The 15,532-nt window shown below is 55.6% G+C and overlaps 2 protein-coding genes across 2 annotated transcripts in view; both read left to right on the forward strand.

Moving 5' to 3' along the window:
- The first annotated feature begins 5,599 nt into the window (after positions 1-5,599).
- NT5C1A (5'-nucleotidase, cytosolic IA) lies at positions 5,600-11,416 on the forward strand. The gene is made up of 6 exons (XM_009332200.1): positions 5,600-5,629; positions 5,837-6,004; positions 6,842-6,971; positions 7,289-7,411; positions 7,860-8,044; positions 8,334-11,416. Exons 1-6 carry the CDS (start codon positions 5,600-5,602, stop codon positions 8,697-8,699), a joined length of 1,002 nt encoding a protein of 333 aa, XP_009330475.1. The 3' UTR covers positions 8,700-11,416.
- Positions 11,417-12,494: 1,078 nt separating this feature from the next.
- The window catches only part of HEYL (hes-related family bHLH transcription factor with YRPW motif-like), a 21,022-nt gene continuing 17,984 nt past the window's right edge, over positions 12,495-15,532 (forward strand). The window contains exons 1-2 of the mRNA XM_009332201.1: positions 12,495-12,574; positions 12,689-12,739. Of these exons, the coding sequence (XP_009330476.1) occupies positions 12,495-12,574; positions 12,689-12,739 (131 nt within the window). The remainder of the gene's footprint in view (positions 12,575-12,688; positions 12,740-15,532) is intronic.

The raw sequence follows: 15,532 nt of genomic DNA on the forward strand, positions 1-15,532 counted from the left end.
TGGTTTTCATTTGACCCCTGCCTCCGTCCAGGTCCTTGGGGAAGCCCTGGGTCTCTCCAGGTGCCCCCACTCCTCCATGGCGTGCCTGGGTTGCCTGGGTTCTCTCCAGATCCCCCTAGTTTCTTTGGGTCTCCCTGGCGTCCTGTAGGTCCCTGGGGTGTTCCCGGGTCCCTCTTGGGCTGAGGTGTCCTCGCAGAGCGGCTCTGTGCCCCATGAGCTGCCTGTCCCCTGTGCCAAGGCGGGAGGCCCTGCCAGGGGCAGGAGGGGTGGCTGCGGTGGAGCAGGGGGACAGCCCGGGGGCTGAATCCCTGCCTGGGGCAGCAGGGTGTCGCAGGAGTGTAGCTGCCCCTGCCAGGTCCGCCTGCTCCGGGAGATTAGAGGGAAAGCCTGTGTTATCTAACCAGGGCTGAGCCTTCCGGGTTTAAACATGGGAGTGCCTGGAAGTGCTGCTGTATCTCAGAATAGCTACGGTGGGCTGGGGGCTGCGCCCCGGGGTGGGCTGGCCCTGGCCCTGCAGCCTGCGAGCCCACCCAGCCATAGCCATCCTCGGGGCTGCGGGTCCCCCTGAAGTGTGGGGCTCCGGCAGAGGTGCTGCTCACGGTGAGGTCGGGAGCCTGGTGGCAGCCGACACCTTTCGCGGCAAAGCTCTGCATGTGACCTCTCCGCGAGGGGAGAATGCCAAGCCCCTGCTCCGCAGACCCCAACTTGGAGCAGCCCCTGTGCTTTCCCCGTTGGGGACCAGGCTGCAGCTCCCGGTCCTGTACCCGCTGCCAACTGGCAGTGCTGCTGCCTTCGCCCTTCCGGGAGGAGAGGGACAGCCTGGCTTGGTGGCGGGATGCAGCTGGTTATCTTTCAGGCCATGCTTTCAGCCTCCTGCGGATGTCAGCCCGGGCTCCTCCTCTTCCTCTCCTTGCAACGAGCTCGGTGACCAGCACGTGACCTTCTCTGCTGTACAGCTGGGGAAACTGAGGCATGGGTCAGTGATGTGGTTTGCTTACCCAGCAAACCGGCGGCAGAGCCGAGATCCAGGCACTCGGGCCCTGAAGTTAGGCTGTGCCATCCACCCGTGCGGGGCTGGGGCCGATGCCCGCGGTGCCTGCCCAGCCCTGCGCCCCTCTGCCGGGGCAGGCTGGGGGGCCCCGGGCCAAGCAGGTCCCCGTGGCCAAGCAGCTCGGCTGTGCTCGCAAACTGGGCTGGGCTGCCCTGCCAGGCAGCTGTCACCGGGACATGATGGACGGCTGCAGAGCGCTTTTCTGCATTATAAATAATGCCTTTGGAAAACTCAAAAACATCTCAGCCATTGCCCTGAACTGTAATCTGATCCCGAGCAGGGGGCTCGCGGCCGCCCAGGGCTCCTTCGTGCACGCAGGAAATGGGAGTTTGCTGTCGTCTGTCTGCACCCTTGCAGGTGCCGGGTCTGTCCGTCCTCTAGGCCAAACATCTCTGCCAGCCGGAGCAGGCACCGGTGGGGGAGCAGGCGCGAGCTGTAGGGGCTGCTCCCTCCTGGAGATGGGCTGTAAGACGGCAGGAGGTGGGGTGATTTTTGGGGAGCATTTTTGGGGAGCCCATTCCTGGCTGGGAAATGGATTAACAGGGCGTTCCCGCAGCCCATGGGGCTCCCCGCTTTGCAGGGGTCTCTGCTCTTCCCACGCCCCGGCTCCCACGCCTGCTCGGGCCTCGCTCCTGCCAGCTGGGGAGGTCAGCGATGAGACTTGTCACTCTTCAGCAATGTGGAAAATGTCCCCCAGCCTCTCCAGTGACGCTGCGCAGGGAGGAGAGGCTGGGTTGGTGGCAGCTGGCCTGCTAGCTCCGCTCCTCTGGGTGCCCTGCTCGTCCCCTGCTCTGCCAGTCCCCTGCACCCAAGGAGACCCATCCGGCTCACCAGGGTGCCTCATTTTTGGGATGCTTTAGCTGGGGTGGGGACCATGCTTGACCCTGGAGCAAGCCCTTCCTCTTCCCTTTCTGTGACCCAATCTCACACCAAAATTCACTTCCAAATTTTGAATTTGGCCACAAGGATTTGGTCTTCTGCAGCATCCAGGGAAGTGCCTGGAGCTGCCAGAGTTCCTCTGGGTTTTTAGGATCAAGGTGGGTCCAGCAAATTCAGCCCCAGGCAATGCAAAAGGATCAAGGGGTGCAGAATGGGGTCCCCACTGTGGCTCCTGCCTCGGAGCCAGCCAGTGATGGCCTCCAGGGGTGGCAGTGAAGCCGCCGGTGTTGGGTGCCACTGTGGGCACCTGTGGCTCCCACAGGTGGGAGGACACGACCCCGCTGCACATCCTGGGAGCGTGTGGGTTTTCCAGATGTCTGCCTCTAATCCCTGGGGGGCCGCTTAGGATTTACATCTGATTAAAAGGGCGATTTAAAGGCCTGCCAGCTGTTGGGTCTGCAGAGGAAAATGTGCCATTTCCAGTCACTACTGAAATACGTCTTTACCCCAAAACTGGGGTGTTTGCGTCTGGGGTAGGTTTTGCACTTTGTGGAGCCAGAGCCTGCTGGAAAGGTCACTTATGCTTCTGAGATGGGGTTTGGACCTCGTGGACCACCTGGAGGCTGTGCCAAGGGCTGATGTTCCTCTTCAGACATCTGGGCTGTCAGGACGTGTCCCTGCTCGTTCCTCCTGTCCGGCTGAGCCTGAAGATGGACCCAGGGTTGGGATGGGACCTTCCCCCATGCTGCCCTGCTCGCAATTCTGTTAAACACATCATTAATCTCTTGCTTGATGTTCAGGATGGGGCTGGATCTGACCTTCCCGTGGGAAGGGAGGAAGGGAGAGGAGCTCACCATGAATCCCCAGGCAGCAAATTCAGTTGGATTCAGCTGAGCAGAGCCCCGCAGCCTCTTCCTGGGCTTGTGTTGGATGATGAGCTTTAATTGACCTTGGCTGACCTTGGATGCTGCTCTGAGGGTAAAACAGGGTTTGTCATTCAGAGTCCCCAAACCCGCCGGGGCTGGGGCAGCCAGAGCAGGAGGCTGTGCTGGGATTGGGTGCTGTGCAGGCTCCACGACAGCTTGTGGGACTATGCGTCCCGACAAGGACTGCGAGTGGGACCCCTCCCATGCACACGCTTCCTGTTAAAAATGAAGGGTGCTTTCCCCCAAAACTGTGATGTTTCAAGGCCAAGTGGGGTTTGTTGGGTTGTTCACAGCACTGTGATGGAGGATTTGAGGTGCTGTGGTTCCTGTGGCGCTGTCACTTTTTAAAGCCCATTTTTGAATGTAGTGAAGATCATCTGCAGTACTAGTGGGGATAGAGAAGCATCCAAACAACCTTGAGGAGGGAATGCTTCCAAATGAAACCTCCACTTCAAAGAAATGTCAAAATGCGGCTCTGTCCTCGCAGAGCAGAATTGCCTTATTTTTTAAATGTCAGCGTTTCCCAGAGAACAGCAGGGCTGTTCCAGCCCAGCCGGAGCTGGGAGCTGCATTAGTGTCCGGGTGAGACTTTCCCGCAGAAAGTGCTCCAAAGGTGCAAATCTTCCTTGGCAGGAGCGAACAGGATCCGGCAGGTCCCATTCCCGGAGGCCGGGCTTCCCGCCCGCAGGCAGCTGGGGCTCCAGCAGCCCACGCTGGGGCAGAGTTAGGCCTCAAGCTTACAGTTATTTTTATTGCTGTTTTTATTACTTCTTAAATTAACCTCCTGGAGGCTGGTGCCTTTAAATGGCAGGGAAGGGACCTTGAGCATCCTGTTGCTGTTGCGCAAGGTGCCTGTGCTCTTGGGACCTGCCTGGTGCAAGTGCCACGGGAGATAGAGATGCAAATTCAGGCTGGGCACCAGGCTAGGCTCAGCTTATGGCCCCACGCAAGCATCTCGCCCCCTTGAACATGCCTCTGCTGTGCGTGCTGCTGACCTACCTTCTCTGCTGGGGATCCTCCTGCAGGGCTGGCTGTGGAGGATGCTCTGCCCTGCGGTCCATCGGGGACCAGGAGCGGGGAGCAAACGCCCGGCAGCTCAACTACGTACCCAGATAAATAACCCAGTGCCGCAGAGACCTGGGAGCAGCACGGAGTGCAGGACTCCTTGCTGAAAGCTAATGGCCGGATGTCCCAAGACCTTTAATAGTTATTAATATTTTCAGCTAATAAATGGCCCATGACACCAGAGTTATTAATTAATGAGTTGGAGTGCCAAGTCTTGGCCCATGACAAGTTAATAGCTAACACCCACCAGGTAGCTAAATGTAAAGTGGGGTTCTGGCTGCGGTTGACTTGTGGGAGCGATGCTGGTGTCGCTGATCAGCTTCTGCGTGGACCTGGGTGATCCTGTGTGTCCTGGGGGTTGTTCACCTGCTTTCTCAAAAGAGCCGCTTCCAAATGGGACGTTATTTCTCTGCAAATGCTGTGGGAAAGGGATCCCTCTGGCCACAGTGGTGTTCTCAGCCTGAGCTAATCTGTGTCTAGTCCTAATCGCCCACTGCTTGATCTGCTTGCTGGGGGTTTTGGGTACTGATGCAGCCTTGGAGAGGTGTCTGGGACCAACCGCACCGCAGGGCTGGCCCTGGGCACTGCTTACGGGGTGTGGGTGCGGTGCTGGGAATGGCATGGGGGCTGCCATTGACTCATTCCTGGGTGCGTCTCCATGCTGGGCAGGATCTGCGGGGCTGGGACGGGGGCAGAGCGAGTCCTGGGGCAGGCCCAGCCCTGCGGGGAGTGAAGAACCCGGGTGCGGATGAGGTACCTTGTCCTTGCAGGCTGCTGTTCCTGTAAAGCTCAGCCCTAGGAAGGGTGGGAGCTTGAACTTTGGAGCACCTGGGTGTGCAGAGTGGCTGGCCAAGGTGCCCTCCTGCCCCTGGGCAAATGACATTGCTGGAGGATTACTCACAGGGCAACATGCTACGTGAGGATCCTGGAAATCACAGAGGAGCTGAGGGTGAGGTGTTTCTGAAGTGCTGATGGCCTGGATTTCACAGGCTCCCTGCGGAGATGCATCCCTGAGCCAGAGAGCGCGCGGGCTGGGACTGCTCGCAGCTCCCAGGGAGCATTGCCTGCGTGAGCCCCCAAGCCCTGTCCCGCTCCCAGGACTCGCTGCAGGCACAGTCTGCTGGGGACAGGGCTGCCTGTGCCACTGTCCCTCCTTAGGATTTGCTGTTCTGGGAGCAAGGATTTCTTGCTGGCCATCAGGAATTAATTTGCTTTCATGCTTGCAAGTGAGTGATGGGGATTAACACCCTTCTGCCCTCCAAGGGGAGAGGGAGAATGGGTAGGGGTCAAGATGAGATTGACTTTCCTGGTGTCCCCTCTCTCGCTGCCAAGTCCCACTAAAGGCCCCTTGTTGACTTCGGTGGATTTGGGATCAAGCCCTCAAACATTAATAATAATGACTCATAAATCATTGCTTGCACCACCTGTTTGTCATGTTTCCGCCCACAATAACTATATCAAGTGTTTTTATAAGCTGAGCTGGCATGGGTTGTTTGTCACATCTGGACAGCATCGTGGGAGTGTGGATCTGGCCGAGCCGCAGTGCGTGGTTTTTCCTGGCTGGGGGGCAGGGAAAGCCATACAAATTCCTTCTACATGGGGTTGAGTGGTTCTCCTGGGATAGCACATTGGGTCTGGATGGGTCCTGGGAGCCTGTTTGCAGTGGGAGGGCTTGGGCATGGTGCGAGCAGCAGAAAAAGGCTCTCAGGTATCCCAAATGTGTGGGGACGGTGCATCAGGGCTTCATCTGTTGCAGCATTGGAAGATCAGGGTTGCAGCTGCCCCATTATCCTCCAAATCTCTATGGAGGTGCCACCCACCCCGTGGCCTTTCATGTGGAAAGTTAACAGATGCCTTCTTGGGCAGCAGGGCTGGGTGCAGGGGCTGCCTCCCCATTTTCTCCCTTGCCCTGCAGCCAAAGCCCGAGAACGCCATCACCATCGCGGTGTCATCGCGAGCGCTTTTCCGCATGGAGGAGGAGCAGAAGATTTACAACGAGCAAGGGGTGGAGGCCTATGTGAAATACCAGCTGGACCATGAGAACGAGCCCTTCCTCCCTGGGGCTGCCTTCCCCTTCGTCAAGGTGAGCATCCACCCACCTAAGCTGAATCTGCACTGTGATCCTGACCCAAAAGTTTTGGGGAGAGGGGAGTGCTATGGGGCGCTCGCGTGGGGAAGGGATGGGAAATGAGCAGCGTGGCAGAAGGGATGTAGCTACGGAGCAAACAGAGGTCAAATAAACCTCCTGGCAAGTGATGTGCTTCTTCCAGGACTGAGGAAGCGCTGAATTTTCCAAATTGGCAACTGAGCCCAAGAATTGAAGAAATCATCTCTTTGGATCATATTTAAAGTTTCCCTTTAGGGAGTTGTCATACCTTTTTTTTTATTACAATTTATTTATTCTTTTAAATTGGCTGAATTTAGCCTTGCTACAGAGTCAGCCAATTTCTAATTTTGAAATGTTGAAATGAGGCGGTTCAAACTTCAAAAATATTTTCCAATTTCTGTCCCAGTTCCACTGGATTTAGTGCAGTTTTCTGTGCTGGCCCTCACTGAAGCAATCTCTTGCCCGTTCCCAATGAATAAACTAAATCCACTTGGTGGGGAGAGACTTGTTCTGTTTCTGATTGCTTGAAAAACACTTATCTGTAACTTTGAGCTAATTTATTGTCATCTCCTAATGAAAACTTGAAACCTTTTGTGTTTGAAAATAGAAGAGTAGCTATGTGTTTTTTCCCCCAAATCAGTCTTTTTTTCCCAGCTAAAGCTGCTTGCTGATGTCAGCTTGGCTCAGGGTGTAGTTGGGGTCAGGCCAGATCCCTGGTTTCGGTGAACAGAAGTGTTTTGCTCAGTGAGAAGGGGGTCGAGGCCATGCCTGGGGCTCGCTGACAGCCCCCCCCCTCGCCCTGGGGTGCTGCAGGCGCTGGAAGCGGTGAACACGCAGCTGCGTGAGCTCTACCCCGACAGTGAGGAGCTCTTCGACATCGTCCTCATGACCAACAACCATGCCCAGGTTGGGGTTCGCTTGATCAACAGTATCAACCACTATGGTAAGCTGAGAGCAAAGCTGTCCTTTGCGTGGGTGCTGGCGGGTTTTGGGCAGAGTGTTATTGCTTGGCAGCAAGATAAGAGACGCTTTCTCCTGTCTCTTCCTCCAAACCACGCACTGAGCCCACTTCTCCCAAATTTCCTGGGCTTTGAGTGGAAGTTGGCTGGTGGTGAGGATGCTCTGGCTGCCGGCCATGTTGTTGAATGGCAGTACCAAAATTAGCCCCCATCCTGGCGACTCTTGGGAAGCCACAGGGGAGCAGCGTCAAGGCTTGTTTGGGGGGCAGTCGGACTCACCCCAGGGTCCATCTGCCCTCAGATCTGTTCATCGAGAGGTTCTGCATGACGGGAGGGAACAGCCCCATTTGTTACCTCAAGGCCTATCACACCAACCTCTACCTCTCCTCTGACGCCGAGAAAGTGAGTGGGGCCATTGAAGAGGGTGAGTCTGGGGTCCACCTTGGGATGGGGCAGCAGGGGGAGCCTGGAGCCCTCAGGGGGTTGGTGCCAGGAGTGGTAGCTCCAATGTCCCTGTCCCTGTGTTGATGTGCAGCTAGGGTCTGCCTTGTCCCACATCCCATCCTTGATGCTCCAAAGAGCCTCTAGTTTCCATAGAAATAAGGCTTTCCTCGAGCTCCACAGCTCTTCCAAAGGAAAAGGCACTGTTTTTCCCTGTTAATTCTTGTATGCAAAGGGAAGTTTGTCATCTGAGGATTTGTTTTTGCTGCAAAAAAGTCTTGGGGCCAAACTGCAGGCACTACTGGGTGCGTGCATTTCCTTGCAGCATTTGCCTCCAGGCCATTGTGTTTTGCTCTGCTCCGCAATGGATAAGCCACGAGGCCGGGTCCCTGGGTAACTGCCACCTCTTGCCTCGCACTTTACCTCCACAGGGATTGCTGCAGCCACCATCTTCAGCCCCAGCAAAGACCTGGAGGTGTCGGAGAACCAGCTGCGGGTGGCATTTGATGGTGACGCCGTGCTCTTCTCTGATGAGTCGGAGCAGATCGTGAAGGCTCACGGCTTGGACATGTTCTTTGAGCATGAAAAGGCTCACGAGAACAAGCCTCTGGCACAGGTAGTGCTGGGGTGCAGCCAGAAAAGCCTCTGGGAGAGAGACAGCCTGCAGGGATGCTCTCGCCTCTGGGAACAAGCCAGGGGTCGGCATGTGGAGTGTGAGATGGGGTGGGTCAGCAGCCTGGTACTGCTGGCCCACAGGATGGCTGCGTCTGGCCCCTCACTGTCGTTTCTGGGGGCTCACAGGGAGAAGGGGTTAGCCAGCATGTCTGGCTCTGCTGGGACTGGGTGCCTGGAGAAAGGGATAGCATGGAGGTCTGCAAAGTGATGGTTTCTTCTTGCTTTGGCAGGGACCCCTGAAGGGCTTCCTGGAGGCTCTGGGGAAGCTGCAGAAGAAGTTTTATTCCAAGGGGCTGAGGATGGAGTGTCCCATTCGCACCTACCTGGTCACTGCCAGGAGCGCGGCCAGCTCGGGAGCCCGGGCCCTAAAGACTCTGCGCAGCTGGGGCCTGGAGACGGATGAGGCTTTGTTCCTGGCCGGGGCTCCCAAGGGGCCGCTGCTGAAGAAGATCCGTCCTCACATCTTCTTCGATGACCAGATGTTCCACGTGGAGGGAGCCAAGGAGATGGGCACTGTCGCTGCCCACGTCCCCTACGGCATCGCCCAGAAGCACAAGCGGCCGGCGCAGGAGAAGCAAACCCTGAACAGCAAGTAGCGGAGCTGGCTGGTCCCGCAGCCCCCGGCGTGCAGCACAGGCTTCACCCCGTGCACCACGCTCTGACCTGGGTTGTGGTCTGCAAGGCAGAGAGCATTTGCCCTGGCGAGCGCGAGGTTATTCCCCAGCGGGAGCCTTGTCGGGGGCATGGATGGAGGAGGGGGCTGATGAAAGGCTTCCTTTCGCCTCTGTATTCGTTGCAATGTCGTGGCGTTGTCCCCATTCCTCGTGGGGCCGGAGGCTCCCCCGCGCCGGGCAGCCCCATGAGCCATTTCCCTGTTCGTCCGCGCTCTGCACGTGTTTCAGGCAAAACCCCTCGAGGATGGCTCTCGCCTTTTGTGGACTGTTTGTGCCAGGCAGGTTTAACCTATTGGCATTTCTTTAAAACCCCAGGTAATTCCCAAAGCCTTTGGGAATTTACAAAAACCCTTCTTGCAGCTTTGAAACAAAATGCTGTCCCTTTTAACTAAAATTAAACCATAATATTGTTCCTTCACAGACCCAGCCCCTGCTCCCCAACCGGAAAATCTTCCATGTCTTTGTCCTTTGTCCTTTCACCAAGATTTTGTCAGCTGAACAGCTTTCCTTTCATGCACTAAGATTTGGAAGAATAGAAACAAACACTTACATATATTTAAAAAAAAAAAAAAATCCTGTTTCCTGCTTGGAGCTTCGGGCTAGTGTATCGTTGGCCCAGGTTTTTAAATCTGGGTTTCACAGTTGCGTGAGTTAGCACTTAAAAATAGTCATCTCGGTGAGGCATCCAAAGCCAGCTCTCGTCTGAGCCGTCCATGGTCCGCAGACACATGCCTAGGGCTTGAATTAAGTTAAAAGCAGGCCCTAATATATTTAGGATATCACTTGAAGTCGATTTAGGTAAATCTGCAGAGAATTTCAGCCTGGGGGTTTTAATTAGAGGATTTTTTCCCCCTTTCTAGGCTGAGCCCCTATGAGTTGATAATCTTTCTCCTCAGCTTCTTAAAACCTCTGGTGTTTCCTAAAATAGACACCTCTGCTAGTGATCCTGTGAGAGGGAACCAAATCTCCGATTAAAAAACAGGAAGAGAAATCAATTGGAGAGCTGCTCCGAAATCGGTGTGAAAATCACACTGACATTTCTGCAAAAAGCCCTGTCCCAAAGGACACTCTCAGGAGAAAAATTTAAAGATTACTTCTTTCTTGTGGGTTTGTTTTTTTTTTTCTTTTTTAGTCGGTACACCCCATGGTTGGGCACGAAGGATGCCCAGCCTTATCTGATAGTAGTTTTCTATAAACGCCAACTCCATGGGCTGCAGTTTTCCGAGGTATGTGTCTGCCTCTGGCTTGACTTTGCAGGGAGGTTTCAGCTAAAACAGCTCCGCCGCTCCCGACAGCGAGGCTAGGCCTCGAGTTATCGCACTTTTGACAAATACATAAACAAGCTAGTGATGCCTTCAGTGGCTCAGGATACTGTTTTCTCATTGCATTAAATCCTGCTCTAGCAGTGAAAAGCAAATTGCACTTTTTCCCCCCTGAACTATCTCACTTTCACAGACTGTTATTTGTCACATCTGGGTGACAAGCACCTTAGAGGAAGGTCTAAAATCCAAACAAACAAAAAAAGTCTTGAAAGAAATGAGCATCTCAGTAACACACCTGTTAATATATAGGTTTATAAAAAGGTCTCATCTTTTTAATGTGAATGAATATTGGGATCTGAACTGTATCTTGGAGATCTTTTTGGCAGCTGGGAGGGGGAGAACAGCCTGGCCTCCCAGGAGACATTTCCAAGGTGTTTCCTGAAGATCGCATTGTGGAAGCCCAGCCAAGCTCAGCTCGCAAGCGGGCTGCACCGGGGCCTCCCGCCAGCCCGGGAGGTGACGTTGCAAGAGGAACGGGGTTGTCAACAAGCCCTTAGGAGCCCCCGGCCAGGGCAGGGTACTGGTGGGATCTGATACAGGATGCAAGCACAACCACTGGGGGATGGACGCTTGCACCGGGTGCCATGGGGGATGCGTGCTTCGAATGAGGGATGTTGGCAGGGCTGGGCTGTGCAGGAGGAGATGCCCTGTCTGAAGGTACTGTTAGCTCCAGGGAAGCAATGTGTTGTGGTTTTGGGGCAGGGCCCTGGATCTCAGCAGCTTTCACTGCTGCCTTTCCAGGTCCTGAGGTGCACAGGGAGCTGGGTGCAAGCTGGGGGGGCAGGGGCACAGTGGAGGCAGGAGTTTTAGTGACTCTGCTTAGGGTCCTCCTGCTGCCAGGGCTTTGCTGGGAGACGTGGGGCTCGGGAAATGGGCTCCAAGTGAGGTAGACCTCCCTTTGCACCTCCTGAGTCCTTCCTGTGTGGGGAGGATATTCCGCTCCTGCAATGGCTGCCCCATTTGCTTTTATCCACATGGCTTCCTATGGTTTTTTTCTCCTCCATCACTACAACTGGCAGACGTGGATTTGCTGCTTGTGTACTTTCCTTGTGTGCCCATCTGTGACATCCCCTCAGGCTGGGGGGGGGGGCGATGCAGTCCCCAGGACAAGCTGCATGGGCTAGGCACATCTCCCACCCCGATGGGCCAGTGCGGTTGTGCCTCTTGTGCTGTGCTGGCCGACGACTGGTCTTTCCCGCTGTGTGTTGTTGCTGTGGGTTTCACTTCATTGTCCTCTGGCGGTTTTTCTTGTGAATGGACTGCCATGTTAATGAAATCCCTCTGCGTGTTTTTCTGTAATAAACTGTGTTGGTCGCAGCCCGGCTCGCTCTGTTGCCATTCTCACAATGGGTATTTTGGCTCCCTGGTGCAGCCAGCAAGAGAGTCTGGGGTGCCTGCTTGGGACCTCCCAGGTTTTATGGTGAAGAGGTGGGGGGGACGAGGAGAAAAAGGGCCTTTTGGGATTTCAGGGAATTCAGAAAATGTAGTAAAAGCAGCTACCTGGGAACTGGAGACCTCTGGGAGAGGTGGGATTCCAGAGTTGAGAGAGGTGCTGTGATACAGCTGCCTCCCTCTGCTTCGTGATACAGCTGCCTCCCTCAGGCTTTTATTGTAACCTGGACTCATTGTGAAGTCCTGGATAAAAATACAGTTTGGCAGAAGACTTTTGTCAACTTGATCTTCTCCCAGCCAACAGGTGGGAGGCAGCAAAAGCTTTTTAGAGGAGATTTATTGCTGCTGAAGTACCGGGTTTATCCGAATAGCGACACTGCAGTTCTGGTGTTAGCTCCTCCCCGCCAATAAGGAGAACAGATGGGTTAAGGGGAAGCAACAAATTCTCCATCCGTCACCAAATATAGCCAAGGAATGTCCATAGGCCTCAGGGCAGCATCTCTGCTAGGGGTGTTCGTTTAAGGGACGGATGGCCCTCGGCAGAGAGCGTTCTCATGCAGCCTTATTTGCTGGGATGCCTTCCCCACACCCATCCCCAGTCCTGCATGTTCTTCCACCAGATGCCCAGAGGAAAAAAAAAAATCAAACTCCAGCACTGATAAGGCCCATGTTGCACCAGTGAAAGTCCAGGTGGGCCTGGAGGTCAGGATGTCCATGCCAAAGCCAAGAGCTGGCTCTGATGTTCATGCAAAGACCACCCCGCGCCCATGACTCGCTCTTGGGGACTAGCGTTGGCATTTGGGCCAAGGAGCCAACGGGTCATGGAGAGACATGGACCAAAGCCATGCAGGGAGGGAAGGAGGAGGTTTGTGCAGTTGGGTCTGTGGTGTCTTGTCGTTGGTTTGCTGCAAGCCTGAGTTTTTGTTTCTGTTGCATTTTCTGAGCTTTTTCCTTCATCAGGCATCGAAGGGCTTTGCAATGAGTGTGCTTTAAAATAAAGAACATGGAGGAGGAGAAAGCGGAGGCAGAGCTGATGGAGAATTATGCTGCCACTCAGCTATTGTCAGCGCAGATGTTCACAAGGTAATCATGGCCTTTGAATAGCAAGAACAGCTTTTCACCACGAACCCAGAATTTAACCCCAAGAACTTGTGGGGCTTCTTGGTAAGGGTGTGACGCCCCTGATGACTATGGCAGGGAGATCGGGCAGAGTGCGAGCTCTGCTCTCCTGGTCCTCATGTATATAAGGTAAGTCATGACACCTCCCTGCCTCAGTTTCCCCATCACCGTAACAGAGAGCAGAATGATCCAGAGATAACGTCTTCCTTGCAGGAGAAAAGCAGAGATCCAGAAGTGCTCTTAAGTGTAGTGAAACCCCGTATCTCCATGGTGATGCCTGCATGCCCAGCAGCGGATCCCAGCGTGTAGGGGCCATGCAGAGACAGGGCTGTCCCAACAACCCTGTGGTGTTGGCCATGAGGGGTCCCAGGCTGCACTGGTGGGGAATACACCACGTCCCTGCAGCACATTTAGTTTTACGTCCTTTCTGAAGTGCAGAATAAGGGCTAACAATTGTGAGCAGGGACATGCAGCCATCCCAGGAGGCTAAAATGTCAGGGCAGGGGACCTGGTGACAGGGCAACAGAAACACCCAGAGTTGGAAGAATAGATAAGAGGACCTGGCGGCAAGAGAACAAGCAAAGGGCACTTGCTATCAGCGCTAGCGGGGCCGTGCCAGGATTTGGACAGCCTGACCATCTTGTTCCTTCGACACCGCTATTTATAGCAGTGTTTGCTGACGCCTCTGTCACTGGAGCCTAAAATGGTTCCCCCGTGTGCACCCAGGGTGGCTGGGCTCAGCCATCCTGCGTTGGGGAGGCCACCAACGAAGCAGTGACTCAATGGAGCGTGTGTGAAACTGCTCATCGCCCCGCTGACGGAGGAAGCCGGTGTCTCCCTCTGCCAAGAGGCAGCTCCATGCTGGGCCAGCTCCTTGGAAGATGCACCAGACAGTTTCTGTTTAAGGCCTGGCCCCTCACCAGAAAGAGTCAGTGGGGTAAATAGACCCACCTTCCACCCTGCTTCTTTCTTCCCCCCAGAACTGGGGCTTGTCCGGCTCTATCTGGGAGCCAGCGGTGTCCACAGCTTGATGTCGGTCCTTAAGGTAGCTGTGGGAATAGCTCTGTGCATTGCCCACACTGGTGGAAATAACCCTTTGGTTACTGGGCTGGAGCAAAATGCAAGAGAGCAAAGATCTTGTAACTGCAGAAGAAATATGCCCCGTTCCCTGCCTGGAGATTCGCCTTTTAAAAAACTGCTTCGTTTTCCCAGTTCTGCCCAGGCCAGTGAGTGATGGAGGCGGAGATCTCTCTGTCCTGGCATTTTCCCATTCCTGCAGCGAAAGCTTCGTTTCCAGGGCTGCACTTCAAAGCTTTGCTGGCAGCGCTGTGCCGGATAGGACTGTGTACCTAATCCTGCCGAGGAGGAGAGGAGGGGGTCTCCGCAGCCCTGGGGCTACAGATGCCAGGCAAGTACGGCTGCACTCACCGGGGAGCAATGGCCAGCCCCATGCTGCTGTGAGCTTGGCACAACCGGTGCCAGATTTTCTTATTGAATGACTTGAGAGGAGATGGGCATTAGTGTTTAAAAAAAATATATAAATAAAATCCTCAGGGATAGCATCGAGCAGTCCTGCCCACAGGATGGGACTTCTGCTTATTTTCTCCCTTAGGGAGAATTGCATGGTTATCCCTTCTCTCTGTGGTAGAAAGGGGATGCAGAGCCCAGGACCAGCTCTGAATTTTTAAGCTTTACCCAGCGGTAGCTCACGTCCCACCGTCCGGCAGTACCCACGAGCAGCCCCGCAGCTGGAACTGGCCCGTGCTCGTGCTGTGGCTGTGTCCTTGTCACTGTGGCCGTCAGCAGCAAGCAGGGAGCAGCAGTTTCCCCCTCGAGATAAAGCAAACTCATTCACGGCCATGCAAGTTAGCATCCGCAGGCAGCAGAGTCGACGCCGTCTCCCCCCAAAACAGGGACTGCTTTCAGTCAACCACCAGACCACCGCCCTACGAAACGCTGCCCAGAGGCGGCAAAGCCCCGGGCAAGGACCAGCAGAGCCTTTATCTGGGGAATTCCGTGAGAGGGAGGAGAAATGAGGGAAAATTTGCTCTGATTGCCCCGTGAAGGAAACCTGGCTCTGCCAGCCCCGCGCGGCGCTTGCTTTTGGGCTACATCTGCCAGCAATTTGTGCACGGGTAGAAACGGTTGCACGTGCTGGAAATTCACGCCCGTCCTGACGGGGATGCGTTGACCCCGGGGAATGGCGGGCCCGTTTCTGCCGCCATGGCTGTGGGGATGGGGACGGTTGTGGTGCCGAGCGGGTGCCACGAGAGGGCGTGAAGGGCTGTGCGGCGCAGCGGGAGGGTGCGATGGTGGCAGGCGTCCCCCTCACAGGCGTCCTTCGTGGGCCAACGTGCTCCAAGTGGCATCGCCGCCTTCCACAGTGCCGCCTGTTGCTCTTTCCCCTTCAGGCGTGTGTTTGGGGAGCGTGCGCGTGGGCATCTCTGCCTCAGCACAGCCCCGGTGGCCATCTTAGCCCCAAGGTGTTCAGCAACCCACCACCCCATGGGGTATGTCCTCCATGGGGAAGGGCAGCCACTTGAAGTCCACCAAGCTGGGAATGGAGGGGTTTTCGTCAGCGCCAGCTCCGGCATGGGGCACAATGTCCACAGGTGCCAGCGTGGCACTGAGGTAGAGCCGCCATCTTGGGCACTGTGGTGCTGAGGTGGGGCCGCCATGTTGGGTGCTGAGGCAGGGCTGCCGTCTCGGGTGCCACAGCAGGGTGGCCATCTCGGGCACCATGGCAAGGCAGCCGTCTCAGGTGCTGAGACAGGGTGGCCATCTCAGGCACCTTGTCACCCGGGGTGACCAGGCCGGGGTGCTGTGGGGCTGCCCCACATAGCATGGCTGGGGCGCTGGGGGCCTTTCCTGCTGGCTGTATAAAAAGGCCCCCCCCCTTCTCCGCCGGCCGGCGGCCCCCCC

Source organism: Pygoscelis adeliae, unplaced genomic scaffold (genome assembly GCF_000699105.1).
Source record: "Pygoscelis adeliae isolate BGI_AS28 unplaced genomic scaffold, ASM69910v1 Scaffold359, whole genome shotgun sequence".
Taxonomy (NCBI): Eukaryota; Metazoa; Chordata; class Aves; order Sphenisciformes; family Spheniscidae; genus Pygoscelis; species Pygoscelis adeliae.